Here is a 20,791-nt window from a genome sequence, read left to right on the forward strand (position 1 = left end):
CTCTTCCCGTTCTCACCCAGCCTATTTAAGAATGGCAGATGGTGTGGGTGTGAATCCTGCACGTCTGCCCAGGCATCACCCTGGCACACTGGGGCAACGTACTGCCACACCATGGTCCACCTGCTTGGGCCTCACTCAAGAACCACACAAAGAACTGGGGTGCTTTAGCTGGTATAACTTAAGATACAAACATGGCTTTCTGACAGTTGATGTGACTTCCAGAACACAAAGAAGCAGATCTGGATTCTACCACTTTGCAAAACATGATGGGGACCCAAGGTGAAGCCTAAGACTTCACCACAGCCAGAGTACCCCACAATGTGGGGACACTGCCACAGGAAGAGAACTGTGTGGCCATCCCGGGCCCCTAGCCACGGCACTGGGACAGCAGGCTGTCCTCTATGGACGCTGCGGGTTCAGAGCTCCCCTGACGTTGCAGGTACTCTTACGGATGCACTGTCAACAAGAGCGAGCATATAATACAAAGGTAGATCTTAAGCATGTAGATTTGACAGCTAAATATTCCTTACAGTCAAAACAAAAACATTCTGGAATATGTTAACATGCATATGCATATAAGCCCAGCCATCTTCCCCTGAAGCGTCACTCCTACCCACGCATGTGGAAAGTATCTTGCACTAGGGAGTGCCTCGGTCAGCACCAGCTTTGGATGCTTACACAGGCCCAACGTGACCCATAATTTAAGATAATCAAGAAGAAAGGAAATTTAACACATGTTGTATGGCAGTTCCTGGGGATCTAACCTCACAGCTTTGTGGGATGGCAGGAGGAGGGCAGCCCAGCCAGCTGCTGAGCTGGGGCGGCAGGGTTGATCTGTGGAGGAGCAATGCTGACAGAGACCCTGTGCCCTGGTGGGGGTCCTCGGGGCCTGTGGCGGCACTGCCATTGATCTCACCCCCACTGAGCCACAGGGGAACGTGGCAAACTGCCCAGGTGGGAAGAACCAGGTGCTCTGGGATCACCTTGTGGCTGAGAACGCATCAGTCTGTGAAAATGCGGACTCACAGGTGAGTACGAAAAAAGAACCATTTCTCAGGATTCTAAGAGGGATTTAAAATTTGGCTGCAACTAAATAAGTGTAACAAGCAGACGTTGGACCACTACCCCTGCATTTCTGTCAAGTTCACAAATGGGCCCTGAGGCAGGAGGCTGGGTCTAGAGGCAGGTGCCCTTGGGGGCAGGCCCTGCCGCACGCCCACCTGCAGGTGGTAGCGGTGGATGAGGTCCGCGAAGCCGCAGTGCTTGTCCACAAGGAAGCAGAAGCGCCTCTTCTCCTCCAGCAGAGCTTCCTTGCAGCCTTCCGCGATGAACTTCTGGATCTCACTCTGGCGAGAGGTAACAGTCTCCACGTACTGCAAAAGCAGATCCCAGTGGTACAGGGGTGACAGGGAGCCCGGGAGAGCGGCCGACCCGACGCCCACCCCCTGCCATCTGCACGCCTGGCTATGCAGGTCATGCAGGAAGCACTAGGCGTGGATATGCAGCATCGTGGCCTGACCCTGTCATTAAGACCCCTGAGACAGGAAGCTTTACCCTCTGCAGGGTGGTGTGCACAATATGCTCAGTCCTGCCCAGGGACATGCTTCTGCTCTGCTGGGAACCAAGAAGCCACAGGTTCAAACCCCAGTGTGAATGCCAATCATACGACTCTGCCTGGGCCTCATCTTTCCACCTGCAGAATGGGAACAACGAGGCTCCTCACGGACAGTTCCCTCTGCCTGCCCAGCCTTTAGGAGGCTGCGGACTACTCCGGAGGCCCCAGCCTGGGAGCACGCCTCCCCTCAAGCCGTGAACGTCATCAACAAGGGAAGGAAAGAAACCATCACCAGCAAGTTCACCTCCATTTCTTTGTGCTCATATTTTAGCGCGTTTCGTGCTCCTTGACTTTTTCTCCTGATCTTCTTCAACTCGGCTTGAGATTTCTCCAAAGAATCTAACTTGCTTCTGTGTTCGGCTTGGTATCTTTTCAGAGTTGCCTGCAAGTGAAATGCTGTGCTTGCTTCGGCTGGTACGAGCGTCTGCTCATACTTCAGCCCCGACCCCTCCCACAGCCCTTGCATCCAACTTGGAGGCTGAGCCTGTCCTGCTCCCTTGAGGGGACCTGACCAGAAGGCAGACCCCTGAGACAGGTGTCTTCTTTCTTCTATCCCTTCTTTCTGCCAAGGGCTTTGAACGACAAGCAGTCGGTAAGTGTTCTACTGAAGGCATGAAGGCACTATCAGACCACACACTGCTGGCGGCTGTGGGATTTATGATGTCAAGAACAGAATAAACAAGCGTGACCGCTTCAGCGACTGGATGCTGTCTGGAGAACATGGGGCTGAGGCTGGAATCCCTGCTTTACTCCTGTGTGCTGTATGATCTCAGCAGGCAGCCAACTTCCCTTGAACCCACACTTCCCTATGATCGTCAACTGCCTACCTAGAGGGTCTGGGTAGAAATCAGGCAGCACGAAGAATCCCTTGGCTGCTGTGCGTGTGGTGCTCTGCCTCTCCAGGGCAGCGCACACTGTGGCCCCTACCTGGACCTCTGACCGAGAGGACAATGGCGAGATGACTTGAGAGTCACCTGCACTGCTCACTGCCGCAGGGGGTTCTTGGTGAAAAGCAAAGGGATTTGGGATGTTGAAAGTATTCTAAGCATAAAGGGAAGATGGAGAACCCTGGGCACTGTGGCAGGAGGACGACGGGAGAACCAGAAAGCTGCTCTGCGGGATAGTCTTGGAGACGGCATGTAGGAGCAGTCTCTGCACCTGACCTTGGGGGTCCCCTGACTCGCGCCTCGAAACCTGGCTGGTGAATGAACTGGCGGCAGAAGCTCGGACCCAGCTGCCAGCCACAGCTGCACTGCCTCTGAAAACTGTGACTTTTTCCCCTGATGTTTTTTTGTAAAGATCCCAAGTACCACCCATCCCACAGAGGCCTTGTGGGTCTGGCGTCCAGGAGGACATTCACACTAAGCTATGCCCACATCTGGACTGAACTGTGGCACAGGCTTCAGGATGCCGCCTGCACGCAGGGCAGAGGCGGGGGGAAGTGGCTCACTCACATTCATGTATTTTACATCAAGTTCTGTCTTCTTTTCCAACTCATGGATGATCTCCTTATGGAATTTCTTGAACTATTAACAAAAGGAAGTAAGCAATTCACATCAGACTTGGGACTTCAAGCAAAGCAAAACAAACATAAAAACAAACCAAAGCACCGGATAATTGCGGGGATGCACAAACGGCTCACGTACGTTTTCCTCGAGACTCTCGTTAAGCTTCTTGTGGGTGTTAGAAATCTCTATGAGAACATGGCCTGTGGACAAAGGCAGACGTGTTAGGGGGACGAGCCACACGGCATTTTATCGAGGTATCAAGGGGAGTAAGGAGGGGAGGGGTGTCACCCCAGGGACCTTGGGTCCAGGTAGGTGGGTTCCAGAACAAACACCTCCCATCAAAGCTGTGCCAGCTCTGTCTTCCAATCCACACCTCTCTTTATGTTTATCTCTTCCCTGAGCTGTACTTCACAGAAGTTAATTAATTTTGAAGTTTTCCCATAACTATGGAACACACACTTTAATTTTACTTAATCCCTGGTGTGTGCTTGGTCATTCGTGGGTGTAGGAGCAGACAGCTGCTTCCCGACTCTTAGTTCACAGGTCGGGGAGACTGCAGCAGGGATGGCATCTTGGCTCTTAAACACACGCAGCCTGCAAGAGCAGAGGGGCTTCCCTCCGGGCAGCTGTGAACCCTGCCAACTTACGGACAAGCGGGAGGGCTGTACAGAATCTACGAGACCTGCATCACCCAGTACCCCGGACCCCAGCCGCATGCGGCGTGTGTATGTGTGTGTAGCGGGGTGGTCATCCCGCAGGTCAGAGGAACTCCTGTGGGGGACTGGAAGGCTCCTGTGGATAGGGAGGGAGTGAATGAAGACTGTGGTTCAAGGATGCAGAGTCAGCCTCAGCCTGCGCTCTTAACTTCCATACAAACGACTCCAGCAGGCCTGTTCCAGCAAGATTTTATGATATCTCGCTTAAAAATCCCAGCCAAGGCATTTTCCTTTTCTTTGGATTCAGAAACTCAATGCCCTCTGAAAAGGCACAAGTGGGGTCCCATGAGACCCCTCACCTCACATTCAGTGCGTCTGAAGGGGAGCTCCATGTAACCACGTATGCCTAGGCCCACTAATCTTGACTGCCAGCCTGCTGGTCGGCAGGGGTCGGCAGGTTGCTCATCTGTCCACCAGGACTCCCTGCATTTGTGGGCGCCTCCAGAGTGGAACGTGTCCCCGACTCACTAAGCAGTCAAGCCCGCAGGGCCTCCTCTGAGGCCCCTTCTCCACCTGCTTTCACACTTCACCCCGAGATCTCCAGCAGGTTCTCTTGGGGGTCACCTTCCTCACAGGCCCCAGCGACCTCCCTGGAATGGAAATATCAACTGCGCCTCTGCTGCTGGCCCCACAGTGTCTCAGGCAAACTGGCTTGAGCGACCCCAGTGACACGCAGGTGGGTCTCAGGTGACAGGTGGGCTCTGACACCAAGGGCCGGAGCATGCCCGGTCCACCCAAATGCCAACCAGAGCTCCCCACAAGGAGGCCTGGGCCGCAGAGAGAGCAAACTACATGCTGCTTATGTCTGAGTCAGTTCACACACAGCAGTGGTCTCAGGGACTTCCACGTCCATTTTAAACCCATGGATGACTCCTTGGCTAGAGATGGCAAACAAATCCACTCCTAATATCTGAAAATCAAGTGTTCTATTCTTGGCCAGTCAGATCTACTGGGGGCGGGGGGCGGGAAGGAAAACCGCTTTGCTCAATTTATTTGGCCGATTGCAGCTGGCAGCCAGGCACCCGCCTCTCTGCTCATAGTGCCCTCTTTCACCGACTTGCTTCTCCAGCCCCAGCACTGGCACTCTCATGGACACGGGCATGGCTGATCTCCGTGTTCTGGCCCCACCCAGCACACCTCGTGCTGCCCCACCCGTTCCACTCAGTGAAAAGCCCATTCACGCCGTGGCAGGAAGCAAACTCCTGACCTTGCTGGGCCCGTCCCTCACTGCTCCTTGAACTCGGGTGCTGGCCTCACAGTGGCAGCCACCGAACCCTCAGCCATAAAAAGACTGAAACGCACCCTGGCCGCGAGCACCCCACTGCTCAAAGTGTGTCTTAAAATATAAGATGAGGACAGTCTTTCCGCTCAGTCCACCGGGTTCCATCTTAACACGGAGCAAGTGTTCCTTGGGTCTGAGATGTTGTCCTTGGGTGTGTTTATTACCTAGTCCTGTAACCTATATTTTCCATAAATTACATGCAGAGAAGGAAGAATAAAGCATCTACCAACTCTGCAGGCAGGTGTTGAAGGTACAGCCCAGATCCACACAGCGCCGAACCAAGGCAAGCCCGACAGGCACACAGCCCCAACTTCCGCACCCTGAGCCAGCGTTCCAGAAGCAACCCAGACTCAATTCACCACGTTCTACAGTGACAACCGCATAAGACCACGACTCCAAATCCATACACATCTCGTCATTGTGACCCTGGCCTGACACAAAGCAGCATCTGCCTTCAGTTTCCACCAACACTCACACCAGCGATGGCTAACAGAGCCAGCAGTCTGACTTCAGGGACTCTGGAGAAACATACCCCACACTTCAGACTACAGGTTCACCACAAAGTGACCTAAAAGTGTTACGTAACAAAATCTAAAGAATGCTACTGGTACAGACATCCAGCAAGTTCTTGTTTCCAACATGGTCACTGGGTTGCTAACACATTTTCCACTAGCTAAGTCTTCACCAACTCACAGGGTCAATTTAGAGGGACCAGATGGAGACTGCGAATGAGTTAAGCAGCACGAAGCGTGTGCTGAGCACACAGACTCACAGAAAGATTCATTGCATTCACATCTGACTGTGGTGATCAGAGCACACCCTTCCAGAGCACAGCGACTCCTCACAAGCGACGGCAGAACAGGAAGCCATCATGGAGAAGTCCGCCTGCCACTGGCCGCAATTACCACGCAGATGAGAGGAAACTGACCTAAAATGTCACTGGAGAAGAGTTTTTCTGATAGTTTCCCAAACACCCAATGTGATAAGGGACAATGGAAATAAACGCCAAAGCAAAGTGCCCCAGGGTGGGATATTCTCCACACAGAAGACAAAGTACTCTGAAGATGGGCCTGGTCCACACAGGTCCACAAGCACCGTCAGGGTGGAAGAGCTGACAGGCCTCGGCCAGAGGACAGCTTCTAGCAGCCACTGGTCACAGCAGACACGAGGTGAAAGACGGAGAAAGCGGTGCGCAGAACAAGCCTCGCCCAGCCCGGCCCCTAGCTCCCCTCCTGTGGTACCCCAGTTCTAGTAAGGGCAACCTTGTGCTCCCCAGGAAGTCCGGCACGAAGGGCTGTGCCCACAGCGGCAGCTTGTTGGGGCTGGTACTGGCCACCTGGAGGACACAGTCAAGGACAGTAGTCAGCTCCGTGGAACCCAGCAGTCCCCAGTCGGTAACACACAGGTAAGGAATGACAGAGGGGTGGAAAGCGGTCACGGTGGAGACTCGTTCAGGCACAAGGCATTCGTGGAGGCCGATTCTCGGGCACACGCTGATGAGAACGAAGGTGGACCCTGGCCTGTTGCTTACTATACGTAACAGAAAGTACCCAAGTCAAGCACATGCACTGGACAGCCAGTTACAGCACACCAGGGAGGTGAGCGAATGTTGTGTGCTTGGCTGCGATGCTGAGTTGGCTGAACCCGGTAATGCAGACTTGGTTCTGCAGACAGAGATCTTCCATCCGCTGGCTCACTCCCCGTGGGAGCCAGGTCTCAAGGCCCTGGGCCCTCCTCCATTGAACAGACAGCTGGACGGAAGTGGAACAGCCAGGGCGTGAACCGGCCCCTATACAGGATGCGGGCATTGCAGATGATGTCATCACTACCAGGCCACACCGACTCTACTTCTGTGTTTCTGACTCAGGTTTACCTTCACACTGAACTATTTACCTTTTACCTTTAGAAAAGAATAAAACGACACGTTCCTACCTGGGTGGTTAATGCAGCCCTGGCTGATGGAGGGCAAGAAGAGCTGAGCAGGTGTGCTGAGGGAGAAAGATGACCTATACTCTGCTTCCTTCATGTGAGACCTCTGGCAAGCTCCACCCAGACAACAACAGACACGCCCGAAGATCTGGAGGCTGTGGCTCAGCCAGCTAACGCACTGCTTGCAGCAACTGCAGCAACTATTAGGGTGCTGGCTTGAGTCTTTGGTACTCTACTTCTGATCCAGCTTCCTGCCAATGTGCTTGGGAGGCAATGGATGGTTGCCCACGTACTTGGGTTCCTGACACCCACTGGGAGACTGAGTTTGGGGCTCCTTCCTCTGACCTGGACCAGCCCTGGTTCCTGTGGGCATTTGGGGAGCAAACCAGCAGGCAGAAGATCCCTTTTTCTTTCTCATAATCACTCTGCATTTCAGAAAGTTGAAATAAAAAAAGATATTCTGGAAAAAAGTCCTTTAAGTGAAATAAAAGTTACAGGCACAGGTTCATTTTTTTTTCTCTCCTGGAGAACAGTGCCTCTCTAAAACACAAGCCAATGAAATTTAATTTGGTCCATAAATGTAGAACAGGTTGTTCAAGAACATGAATTTCCCCTGGTACGAGACAGAAGCTGCTGCCGGCCTCTTGGTAACTGAACGTGGGCATTCAGGAGAGGCAGAAAGGCAGGGAGGCGTCTGGGGAAGGACCAGACATGCTAAGGTGAAGGAGTGGATATCCGTGAGGAGCAGGGCGCTCTGTGCCCCATCCCAGGGACGCAGCAACAGGCCAGGGAGGCTGATCAGCACCTGTGCACATCCTGGAAGTGACTCAGCCTTTCTGGGCTCCTAAGGGAGCCTCGGTATTCTCCCATCTGTATAGAGGGCCCACCTCCCAGGGGTCTCTGAGAGAAATAGCGATGGCTGAAGTACACAGCTGTGTGCAGCCAGTCGTGTAAGACGCTAAAGGACTGGGACCACACACCTGTAACGCACCATTTTCTGGAAAGAAAATCCAGACAGTAGGGTATCCATCTGGTCACAGTCACATGTTCCGTTTTTGTTGTTTTTTGGTGGGGTTGGGGGAACCTACTTCTACACCTTCTCTGCATGCTTAACTTGTTTCGGAACAACTTAGAAACTACAGAACACAGGAGAAACACACAGCTCCACTGGAGCTCAGTACAGGGCTCCTCCACCCGACTCGTCTCCCCTCCTGTCGCTCTCAGGGTCCTGCTCTCTCAGGGCTGGCTGTATGCACCTGACCTCCGGTGGTCACTACAGTATTCAAGCAGAAACCTCACACTTCAGTTGTAAGTGCTGATAGTTCAAACTGTATAGACCAGGACTGCCTGTTGTTGCAGGGGCACTTGTGGTGTGTGCTCCAACAGAGACAGCACTGGGGCTGTCCCCACTGAGGCTAAGCCAGACAACCTGATAAACCAGGATTCTTCTTACAGTCTCCCAGTACTGAACTCTCAGTGGAGGGACCTGCCCTGGAAGTGGAGAGGCTGATGGCAGAAGCCCATGGAACCAGGGCTGCCAGGCAAACCTCCGCCCAGCCCCCAACATGGATGACTCAGGAACCTGAGCACCCCCAAACCTGCAGGAGTTTAACCTCCAGGAGCCCCATCAGGTTCTTCTAGTGAAGACTGGAAAATACTCTCCTGGGGCTCCTGGCAGCCAGAAGGAAAAAACAGCCATTGTGAAATATGGCAAGCCTGGTTCTTGTTCTCCTCAAGGAAGTCTCCCCCCAAAAAGAGAAAAAAACTGAAACCTTATCGACCCAGAGCAGCAGTTTACCCCAGCCACGCCACCCTAGGCTACTCTTGCAAGGAGAACAGGACAGAGGTTAAAGATTGTCATCTCCCATCCCCCAGGTACCCTGGCTTACTAAAACCTCCCAGAAAACGAACACCCCACCTTCCAACAGGACTGTCCTCCTTCTAGTCCTTCACCATATCAACCATCAAGAAGGCTCCAGGGCCTGGCATGGTAGCCTAGTGGCCAAAGTTCTCACCCTGCACCCACTGGGACCCCATATGGGTGGTGGTTCTAATCCTGGCTGCTCCACTTCCCAGCTAGCTCCATGTTTGTAGCATGGGAAAGCAGTCCAGGATGGCCCAAGGCCTTGGGACCCTGCATCCGCATGGGAGACAAGAAAGAAGCTCTGGGCTTCTGGCTTTGGATCAGCTCAGTTTTGGCTGTTGCAGCCATTTGGGGAGTAAATTAGCGGATGGAAGATATTTTGCTCTGTCTGTCCCCCTCTCTGTATATCTGACTTTTTGAACAGTGATAAGAATTACATCGTCAGAGCTCTCTTCACAAACCATGTCAGCTAGGAGGGTACAGTGAAATATTTAAGAGTTGAGAGAGAAATATCATTCATCCAGAATTTTTCAGTGAAATTACCATTTGAAAGTGAAGGAGAAATAAGGATGGTCTTAGATTGGCAAAAAAAAAAAAAAAAGTTAAAAATTCTTCAGAGACAAAAATCAGGTCAGCTACTTAGATCCACATAGGGAGAGAAAGTGCATTATAAGTCAAGCTGAGCAACGTAACTTTTAAAGAGATTAATTTCTGTATGTGAAAGGCAGAGCGAGAGTGTTCATCCATTGGCTCACCCCCAGTGGCTGCCAACAGCCAAGGCTGGCCAAGCTAAAACAAGGGCGAGGTATCCCAACCCAGTCTCCCACGCGGGTGGAAGGTGCCCGGACACCTGGGTCATCTTTTGCTGCCATCCCAGCTGGATTCGAAGCACAGTAGCCAGGACTTGAACCAGCAGTCCAACACAGGACGCCAGCACCACAAGCAGCAGCTTAGCCTGCGGACAGCCCTCTACAATGTGTAAAAGGCACTATGCTCCATAACTAAGGAGATTTTATTCATGAGTGCAGGGCTAGTTTAGTATAATTCATCACTTCAACAAAGAGAAAAAAATTACGTGATCATACTAAGAGGTAGCAAAGAAACCATCTGACACGATCCAACACTCATTCATGTTAAAGCGCTTTGGGCAGCTAGGAGCGCAGCGGACATTCTCAACTCTGTACTTACAGCTAGAAAAAGAGTAACTGCAGAAAAGCTGCAATCAACACCATGCATAATGGTGAAAAACATGGAGGGGATGTCCTCTCCTCTTCAGACTGGCAATAAGGCAAGGACGCCTGCTCTTACTACTCCTTTTCAGCGTCAAACTGGAAGCCCTAACAAACGAGACCAATGAAGGAAGAAGTTGGGAAAGAAGAAGTTAGGTTGCTCTTCACTGATGACATGGTTCTTTATGCAGGAAAAAAAAAAATCCCAAATAAATGGGCAAAAAACATCCAGAACAGGCATGAGGGTACTTAAAAAAGAAAAGAGAGAAAGAAACGGAATTAAAGGTAACTCTGTCTTGGTGCAAATAATTTAAGAATTAATTAATAAGCAATTAGGTTAAATGGTCACAATATCACAATACACAAGCCAACTGCTTTCCCACATATCAACAAAGGGTACCTGGGATTTGACTACTTCCATCAAAAAGAACATGAGATATTTAGGAGCAAATCTAACCACCTCTATGAGCGAAGCGCCAAAATTCTGAATGAAATCAAAGGCGATCTCCACACATGGGCAGACAGCCGATCCTCCTGGATGGGGGACTTGGCTGTTACGATGCTAACTCTACTCAACTCATCTACAGAGTCAAGGAAAAGCCATCAAAACCCCAGGAAGTTATTCTGTGTAGATACCAAGTGATTCTGAAGTTCATGTTGAACGAAAAGACCCCAAACAGCAACACAACACAGAGCAGTCAGAGAACTGACACTGCAGACTCCTGCGGTAGGTACTGCATCAATCTCTATTGGCGGGGAGGATCAACAGAACTGAATAGAGAGCTCGGACTAACTTGCTAAAGCTGTGACAGCTAAGGCACACTCAGCCAGCTGAACATTTTTTCTTAGTGCCATCTGTGAGGACATTCCCAGTAGAATCTGTGGGCTGAGTGAGCTCAATGTGGGTGGGCACCACCCCATCAGTCGAGGGGCCACCTGAAGAGAACAGGGAAGAACAGTTCTCTCTACTCCATGTGTCCGTTGCTCGATTCTCAGGCTTTCAGGCTAAATGGCACCATCAGCTTTCCTGATTTTCCCACTGGCCTCCATAAACACACGCTCCAATCCCCACACAAAGCCCTTTTAGCACCTTATTGTTCTAACTCCCTGGAGAGTTCTGACCACTGCCATCACCACCCACTGTTTCGTTCTTCATAAAACTACTGTTTTATAAAGAAGCCAAGTCATTTTAGTGGAAAAAGAGTAGCTTGCTCTCTTTCTTAAAGATCTGAAAAGCACAATTACAGAAGATCTTTCATCTGCTGGTTCACTCTAAATGACCACAATGGCCAGGGTTGGGCCTGTCTGAATCCAGGAACTTCTTCCAGGTGTCCCGCGTGGGTGCAGGGTCCAAAGGCTTGGCCATCCTCTGCGATTTTCCCAGGTACATCAACATAGAGCTGGTTTGAAAGTGGAGCAGTTGGCCCGATGCAATAGCTTAGCAGCTAAAGTCCTCATCTTGTACGTGCTGGGATCCCATAGTGGCACTGGTTTGTAGCCCAGCAGCTCCACTTCCCATCCAGCTCCCTGCTTGTGACCTGGAAAAACAACAGAGGATGGCCCAAAGCCCTGAGACTCTGCACCTGGATCCTGGCTTTGCACTGGCTCAGCTCTGGCAGTTGCAGCCACTTGGGAAGTACACAGAGGTGTTTCTCTCTCTGCCTCTTCTCCTCTCTGTAAATCTGCCTTTCCAATGAAAATAAATACAATCTTTTCTTTTAAGATTTATTTATTGCAGGCCCGGCGCAGTGGTGCAGTGGTTAAGGTCCTCGCCTTGCATGCCCAGGATCCCATATGGGTACCAGTTCTATCCCAGCGGCCCCGCTTCCCTTCCAGCTCCCTGCCTGTGGCCCGGGGAAAGCAGTCGAGGACAGCCCAAAGCTTTGGGACCCTGCGCCCGCGTGGGAGACTTGGAAAAGGCTCCTGGCTTCGGATCGGCCGTTGCGCTCACTTGGGGAGTGAATCATCGGACGGAGGATCTTCCTCTCTGTCTCTCCTCTCTGTATATCCGCCTTTCCAAAAAAAAAAAAAAAAATTTATTTATTGCAAAGTCAAATATACAGAGAGGAGGACAGACAGAGAGGAAGATCTTCCATCCGATGATTCACACCCCAAGTGAGCGCAACGGCTAATGCTATGCCGGTCCGAAGCCAGGAGCCAGGAACCTCCTCCGGGTCTCCCACACGGGTGCAGGGTCCCAAAGCTTTGGGCCATCCTCAACTGCTTTCCCAGGTCACAAGCAGGGAGCTGGATGGGAAGTGGAGCTGCTGGGAATAGAAATGGCACCCATATGGGATCCCGGTGCGTTCAAGGCAAGGACTTTAGCCGCTAGGTCACACTGCCGGGCCAAAAAAAATAAATACAATCTTAAAAAAAGAAAGTGGAGCAGTTAGGACTTGAACTGGTACCAATATGGGATGCTGGCATGGCAGGTGGTGGCTTTATTTTCTATGCCAAGGTGTTGCGTTGGCTGTTTCTCCCCCAGTTCCTGACTCTGGCTTCCTGCCACACAGAGTCTGGACGCAGTGGAGATGGATGAAATCCTTGTGCTCCTGCTACCCCAGCGGGAAAGATGGGATGCACTCCTGGCTCTTGCCACAGCCCCAGCTGCTGCAGACACCTGGGGAGTGAACTAGTGGCTGAGAAAACTCTGTCTTTCAAGTTAAGAAATAAAATTGAAAACTGTAAGTCACAGATCTGAATAGACACCTCACCCCAAAATGACACACAAAGGTGATGGGTCCCTCTACACTGTGTGTCATTAACAGGACACCAACTATCAAAATGGCCAAAAGAAAACAAGGGGAAAACCTTGCACTGGTGAGGACGTGGAGCTGCCGGGAATGGACAACAGTGTCTTGTCAATTCGTGGCAAAGTTAAGCATATTCTTTTCTTTTTTTTTTTTAAAGATTTATTTTATTTTTATTGGAAAGGCGGATATACAGAGAGGAGAGACAGAGAGGAAGATCTTCTGTCCGATGATTCACTCCCCAAGTGAGTGCAACGGCCGATGCTATGCCGATCCGAAGCCAGGAGCCTCTTCCGGGTCTCCCACGCGGGTGCAGGGTCCCAAAGCTTTGGGCCGTCCTCGGCTGCTTTCGCAGGCCACAGGCAGGGAGCTGGATGGGAAGAGGGGCCGCCGGGATTAGAACCAGCGCCCATATGGGATCCCGGGCGTGCAAGGTGAGGACCTTAACCACTGCGCCGCCGCACCGGGCCCAAAGTTAGGCATATTCTTACCCACAGACATTAGACAATACACTCCAAGAATGACGGGGAGCGCTGATACTAATGACGGGAGTGTTTGTAATACTGCATTTACATTGCCTAAATCTGGAGGCAAGTCAAATGAATGAACAGTGTCTTCCCTACACAATGGAATCACAGGTGGACATTTACACCAAAGCTGCTGAGCTACAAAGAGAGATGGAGCCAACTGAACAGGGTACTGCTTGCTTAAAGAGGCTGACCTGAAGAGACCACACGGCACCCACGAGAGGGCAAAACTAAAAGATCAACTATTGCCAAGGGCGTGGGGTGGTGGATGTGTGACACTGCAGGTCTGGCAAAACTCTCATCAGTTGTGTTGTTACTTGGGCTGCCTGCATGCCATGCTGAGGTGCAGGTCTGAGCCCCAACCCAGCTCCCCCGAATGTGCCTGGGAAGCGTCAAACAGCAATGACATAACATTTGGGATCAGCACTGTGGCTTAGTGGGTTAAGTACCGTGATGCCAGCACCCCACATGGGTGCCAGTCTGAATCCCAGCTGCTCCACTTCTGATCCTGCTCCCTGCTCATGTGCTGAGGGAAGCAGAAGATGGCTCAGGTCCTCCCAGATGGTCCATGTGGGAGTCCTGAATGGACTTTCTTTCTCTTGGTTTTGGTCTGTCTCCGTCCCTGCCATTGCAGCCATTTAGACAGTGAACCAGAAGGACAACTTCCCTCTCTGTGTAAACCTGCCTCTTCCAAATAAATAAATACTAAAAACCAAATAAAGTCATGGTGCAATAACAAGACTGGACTTTCAACTATGGACTTTGGTTAATAAATATAGGCTCATCCTTTACGACAATGTACCACACCAACACGAGATGTTAAAGACAGGGAAAACTGTGAAGGGGGTGGGGATGGGGCAGTGGGAACTCTGGGTAAGAGCTGCTTATTTTCCTGTGAACACAGAATCGGCCTAAAAGTAAACAAACAAACAGTGGCTTGCTCTGCCTGGGTGCAGCAGTTACTAGGAACCAGAGCCCTGTTAGAAGGAAAACAGGCCCAGGCCCGAGAGGTTCTGGAAGCTGCCCGGCGGCTGGCAGCAGAGTCCCCTGCTCCCGGCTCTTCACAGACACAGGCCTCAGCAGCCACCCTCCTATCGGTAACCACACCAATGAAGGCAGGGGTGTCGCTAACCAACAAGAGCGGTGAGGGGCAGATGACAGCAGCAGTTATAGAAAACCAACAGCTCACCGGAATCAAACTGACATCTGCAGAGCTTGACTCTATCTCCTACCAGAAAGCGGCTTTTTTTTTAAAAGAGTCTTATTTTTATTGGAAAGGCAGATCAGGTTTACAAAGAGGTGAGATAGAGATCTTCCCGAATGGCCAGCTCACTTCCCACACGGCTACAATGGTTGGAGCTGAGCTGAAGCCGGGAGCTTGGTCCAGATCTCACACGTGGGTGGAGAGTCCCTAGGACTTGAGCTGCTTTCCCAGTGCATAAGGAAGGGAGCTGCAAGGGAAGTGGGGCAGCAGGACACGAACCACAGCCCGCTCAGGATGGCGGTGTTCTGCACCATAATGCCTAGCCAAGTCTTTGACTGAGGCAGAGCAAACGCAAGCCTACCTTGCTGGGAAGCAAGATTCAACTTCTTCTTCTTCTTTTTTTTTTTTTTTTAAAGATTTACTTATTTTATTGCAAAGTCAGAAATACAGAGAAGAAAATCTTCCATCTGATTATTCACTCCCCAAGCAGCCACAAGGGCTACAGCTGAGGCAATCCGAAGCCAGGAGCCTCTTCCAGATCTCCCACACAGGTGCAGGGTCCCAAGGCTTTGGGCAGTCCTCAACTGCTTTCCTAGGCCACAAGCAGGGAGCTGGATGGGAAGTGGGGCCACTGAGATTAGAACTGGTACCCATATGGGATCCTAGCGCCCTCACGGTGAGGACTTTGGCAGCTAGGTCACTGTGCCAGGCCCAAGATTCAATTTCTTAAGGTGTGCCTGGCAGACACTGCACAAACCACATACAAGGATTCATTACTTGAAGGAATTGAGAGATTCGGGGCTTAGGTGACAATTCTGTCACTGGGACCGATAAATGGATTCAGGAAGCAAATTAAATGTTTATTTCCCACCTGACGATTCACATCCAAACTACTCACAATTAAACTAATTAGTTCACCTGCAGAACTGGATGTGAAGTGAAACCACAGGCTCTGCAGTGAGGAAAAACTACTTCCCTAGGGGGTACTGACGTACAATAGGACAACGTCTCTATTCAAGCATGTCAATTATATATCATTCAGAAGTAACTTATCAATTTCACATCCATAAACAAATTACAAGTATTTGTTTATATTCTAAATGTAACACAATATTTAAAAGATTAGGAGTTTTCTACAAGTGTTTCTATCAAGCAAGGCAAACTCAAATTATTCATTTTCTTCATCATGTTAGTGGGCTAAGGCTAAAATACAACCATTTTGAGGCTAACAAAAATAAAGACAGGTGCATTATAAATAATGGACGAAACTGCCAATTATTTATTCTCTACCTCTGCTTAAAAGATGCTACAACCGAAAGCTTCAACATTTCTTTAAAAACATTAAAACAGGAATTCAGAGAGAATACACTACAAGACAGCTTCAGTTCAGCATTTCCAAGTGTAATCATCTAAACGGTGGAGATCTCCCCTCTCCCGAAAAGAACTAACGTTCTCAGTTGTTACAGTTTTAAAGTGACCATTCCTGGTGGGAAACGCTTAAAAAACAAAACACAACACTGCAACTGCCTTGGCACCTTAACTCCATGATGAGCCACTCGAGCCTTTGTTTCAATATCTCACACCCTTCAGGGATGCGCCGTGGCATAGCGGACAAAGCCTCTACCTGCAGGGCTGGCAGCCCGTATACTGAGTGCCTGCTGCCGCACTTCTGATCCAGCTCCCTGCTTATGGCCTAAGAAAGAAGTAGAGGTGGCTCAAGCCACCGGGCCCTGACACCCACATGGGACAACCAGAAGAAACTCCTGGCTCCCAGCTTCAGCCCAGCCCAGCCATGGCCCTTCTACCTATTTGGGGAGAGAGCCAGTGGATAGGAGACTGTGCCCCTCTCCTTATAACTCTGTCTTGCCAAGAAAAATAAACAACTCTGTCAGTTCCTCAGAGAGGGCAGTTTCCCCTCACCCAGCGTGGTGCCCACCGCCTTCAAGAGGGTCTTACTTTGTCATCCCTAGAAGGAAGCGAAGCTTCGACAGGGGACTGCTCCATGGTTCACAAGCACCAGCGGGGCTGGCCTGGAGCTCGGCCCGCACTCCTCCCTCTCTGCCTCCTCATGTGGGTCCGTGAAGAGAAACCACGAGCGGGGCTAGACTCTATGGGCACACAAGGACAGGGTGCTGCCTCGCCTGACCACAGAGCGTCCGTGGAGCCATGCTTGGGGCGTGGGGCGCATGGCCCAAGCAGGGTCAGGCTGTTTCAGCTCAGTGAGCATGAGTCGTGCTGGCAGTAACACCTCTACTGGACTGACTCCACACAGCACCCAGGAAACCAGCTGCCAGGCTTTTGCCACGGCCCAAAGGTACACACAGCGGTCCTGCCACAGCATCAGAGTTGTTGATGGCTACCTGTTCAATGTGTACGAACTTTAGAGACAATCCAAACATGAGCTTTAAGAAGAGAAGGGAAACCCACAGCCTGCTGCACAATGCCCACCGGAGAGACCAAGGCAGAGACCTCTCCCGGTTCGGCCTCAGCCCTGCAGCTGCCAGCTCTGAGAATCCCGGAGCTCCTCTGCGGGATGGATGGGGGTGTCCCTCCTAGGACAGGGCGAGAATCCAGAGAAGAAATGAAACAAGGCCTCTGGGCTGCACAATGAGAAGGTGGGCAGGTGGAGCAGAGCTGTGCTAGAGACTTGTGTCGCCAGTGGGACAGCTTGCCATCCCTAGGCTTAACGGGCATCCCACACCTTCCCCCTACCCAGCAGGCACTGCCCCAGGGAATCCCTGTCTGCCTCCAACCCCAGTCCAAGTCTTTTCTCAGCTAGCTGGCACAACAGCTCCCCAAGCAGCCTGCCTGTCGCCACCCTCTAGTCTGTCCTTCATGCAGACACCAGGCAGAGAGGGCACTCCTGAGTTTACAATCCTCACGACTCCTGCCCCTGCCCAGAGGGTCAGGGGAGAGCCCGTCCCAGGACTCACAAGACCTTGTGTGACTCGGCTGCCCTCCTGGCCTCCGGCTCGCGTACCCTCCCCATGTCCCTGCGCTCACCTGCAGCTCCCTCAGTGGCAGCGGCTCAAGCCCCTTACGACCACCTCGGCCTCGGCACTTAGTGCCCTCCACTAGCATGGTCCCCAGCCACCTACGGGGTGAGCGCTCTCTGCTCCAACACAGCCAGCCCTACTTCAGTCCCCGGTTCTCCACGGTCCACTGTCTGGTGCCCACCAGAATGTCCCAAGAGCAGGGACTGTGGTTTATTGTGTCTCCCTAATGCCTAGAGCAATGCCTTACAGATGACAGAGACACTCACGTTAAGGCCACACTGAGATTCAAACAGCAAAGGAAACCTGTTCCAATTCCTTGATGCCTGGATATTTGGTTTTCAGAATATCAGTCACTTTTAAAAGACAGTATTTATTTTTATTTCAAAGGCAGATTTAGAGAGAGAAGAAGAAACAGAGAGAATGTTCACCTACTGTTTCACTCCCAAATGGCTGCAATGGCCAGAGCTGGGCTGGTCTGAAGCCAGGAGCTTCTTCTAGGTCTCCCACACTGTTGCAGGAGTCCAAGCACCCGAGCCATCCTCCACTACTTTCCCAGGCCACAAGCAGGGAGCTGGATGCACAGTGAAGCAGCCGGGGCACAAACTGGTGCCCATTAGGATGCCAGCGTTCGCAGGCAGAGGATTAGCTTACTGAACCACAGTGCCAGCCCCAATAAATCTATTTTTTTCCCTTAAATTCTTGAAACAGCTTACAGCCACAGTGTAAAAATAAACATTTTAAAATAACAGAAAAAAAGCTCAATTTTTTAGCTTCATTATTCAGTAAAGGATACACTTTTTACTATAAAGTATGTTTAATTCACACACAAAAAAATGAGTTCCCAGAGAACTCATCATTTATTTTTTAAAACATTAAAGGGTCGGTGTTGTTGCTTAGCAGGCAAAGCATCCCTTAGGGCACCTGTTCACGTCCTGGCTGCTCCACATCTGATGCAGCTCCCTAATAGCCTGGAAAGGTGACTGAAGACGATCCAGGTGCTTGGGTCCCTGCCAGCCATGTGGGAGACCAGATGAAGCTCCTAGCTCCTGGCTTGCAGTCAGCTGGGAAGTCAGCCAGCAGAGGGAAGATCTCTCTCTCTTCCCTCCCTACCTTTCTGTAACACCAACATTCAAATAAATAAAACACAATACTGGAGTGAGTGTTTGGCCTGCCAGTTCAGCTGCCAGTTAGGGGGTCTGTGTCCCACAGAGTAACTGGGTTCAGTTTTACACCTGACCTTGTCAAAAGGCTGAGAAATGACACCAAAATTCAGCCCTGACTCCAATGTCCTACTGAGGCACATCCTGCCAGGCAGTGCCGAGGGCTCCAGGACCTGGTCCCTGCCACCCACGTGAGAGACAGGGACTGAGATCCCAACGCCCACAGAAGGCCATCCAGCAGCTCTCTGTCTGCCTCCACCCCGAAGTGAATGTTGACTATGCACACATATAAATAACTTACGAATATGAAATGGGAGCCCGTGTACAGCAGAGTTGGGAATAGAAGAGGGAGGGACAAGATGAGACAACTTAGTCATACACATGAGACACAAGGATCTGAGCGCTCGACAGATGCTGCTGTTACATAAGCAGAGGGCAATCCCGGGCCTGGCCTGTAGCTCCAGGTGCCTGAGTCACAGCGACTGGCTTCAGCCGACTCCACAGCTTCAGAGGAGGCTTAGCCTGCTCTCTAAAACGTCCAGCTCTCTCGCCCCTTAACTTGTCTAGTAAGTCACCTCATAATGTTTACCTTTGAACCCATTCTCCTAAAATATCAGCCAGTCTTTAGTAACCCAAAATCTTTTAGTCCTATTAAGACTCACTTCCACGTGAAATGAAACATGCATGGCACACCAAGCACAGGCTCTGACTTTTTCCCCCCTTTTGCTGTCTCCCAGTCCTGTCCCTGAACTTCAGGTCCCACGTGGAAGCAGCTGGACCCTCTGTCCCCTGCCACCATTTCCCCGCCCCCACCCCACTGCGAGTGACTTGGTCTCTTCCCACAGACCGTTCCTCTCTGGGACTTGGTTCCATGCTCCACAACCTCCCTGATGACAATGTAGGCCTCTCGAAGGTGGGGATCCCATTCTGTGATGTTGACAGTGGCCATGGCTTCAGGAGAGCCCCTCGGACGAAAGCCCAGTGCCTCCCCAGATGCACTCCAGCAACAAACTTTGGCAGTTCACCCTTAAGTGTGGACCTCTTGCATCCCTGCCTCGCCACACACTTGTCCCTAGGCCGGGCTGGTCCTGGCACCTGCAGCAGCTACCCCTAGGTAGACACCGGGCAGGGATTCCCAGGACCCCTAGCCTCACAGCGCCAGACCGAGTCAAAAGGTTGGATCCGAGGAACAGCACAAGGAGGTCTACTGCCTTCTCTCACAGGCCCACTCCCCATGTTTTAAAGACCACCTTCAAGTCTATTTCCTGCGTAGAACCCAACTTCTGTGCACTCAGAACTAAGGACAAGGTTTTAGAAGGGATGCTGAAAGCTCAGCTCCGCCGGTTTCGTGGCCAATCCTCCGCTGTCCGTGGCATCAATGCCTGTGGACAGAAACGGCAACTCCACTCCTTGCCAGTTGCATGAAGTTGAACACGTTCCTAACCTAAAATCCCTTCTTGTTGCCTGTCCGGTGGAAACGCCACCTTGTACCTCAGAGGAGACTGACTGCTTCCATCAATGCTAACCAGAGTTATTTGCCATGCTACTCATCCTGACTCAGGGCTGACCACCTCTCCTCACGGGGTCACGGTGAGGGTGTGAGCAGGGTGTGAACTGCCACAGGGCACGCCTGCTAAACCTTCCCATCAGCCAGGATCACGGCTTCCTTCCTTCATGAAGATGCTAGCTAGGTGGCTGTCGTGTGGAGGGCCACCAAGTCTCTCCAAGGACTACAGTGCCCATCCAGCTCGTCGTCATCATCAGGATGAATTAGGGCTCCCATGCGGAGACTGGCAACTATCCCCAGGTCACACACAGGTTGAAGTTCACCAACACTGCCCTTCCACACACTCAATGCTGAGCAACTACCACCGCCATCTCAGTCTAAAAACACTCTCACCCCTGGCAAGGAGCCCTCGGCGCCCTCCGACCACCTCTCCCCATTGTTACTCCCTCCCAGGCTGTACCGGCACAGCGTTCATCTGGACAGGGCACAGCCAGGGCACAGGCA

At 51.5% G+C, this 20,791-nt stretch overlaps 1 protein-coding gene across 1 annotated transcript in view; it reads right to left on the minus strand.

The window, feature by feature from the left end:
* BAIAP2L1 (BAR/IMD domain containing adaptor protein 2 like 1) overlaps positions 1 to 20,791 on the minus strand; it is a 65,269-nt gene that overhangs the window by 13,052 nt on the left and 31,426 nt on the right. The window contains exons 4-7 of the mRNA XM_040989959.1: positions 3,262 to 3,323; positions 3,070 to 3,141; positions 1,860 to 1,997; positions 1,221 to 1,373 (exon numbers count right to left, since the gene is read on the minus strand). Of these exons, the coding sequence (XP_040845893.1) occupies positions 1,221 to 1,373; positions 1,860 to 1,997; positions 3,070 to 3,141; positions 3,262 to 3,323 (425 nt within the window). The remainder of the gene's footprint in view (positions 1 to 1,220; positions 1,374 to 1,859; positions 1,998 to 3,069; positions 3,142 to 3,261; positions 3,324 to 20,791) is intronic.

This window comes from Ochotona curzoniae, unplaced genomic scaffold (assembly GCF_017591425.1).
Source record: "Ochotona curzoniae isolate NIBS_2020 unplaced genomic scaffold, NIBS_Ocur_1.0 contig_54, whole genome shotgun sequence".
Classification (NCBI taxonomy): domain Eukaryota; kingdom Metazoa; phylum Chordata; class Mammalia; order Lagomorpha; family Ochotonidae; genus Ochotona; species Ochotona curzoniae.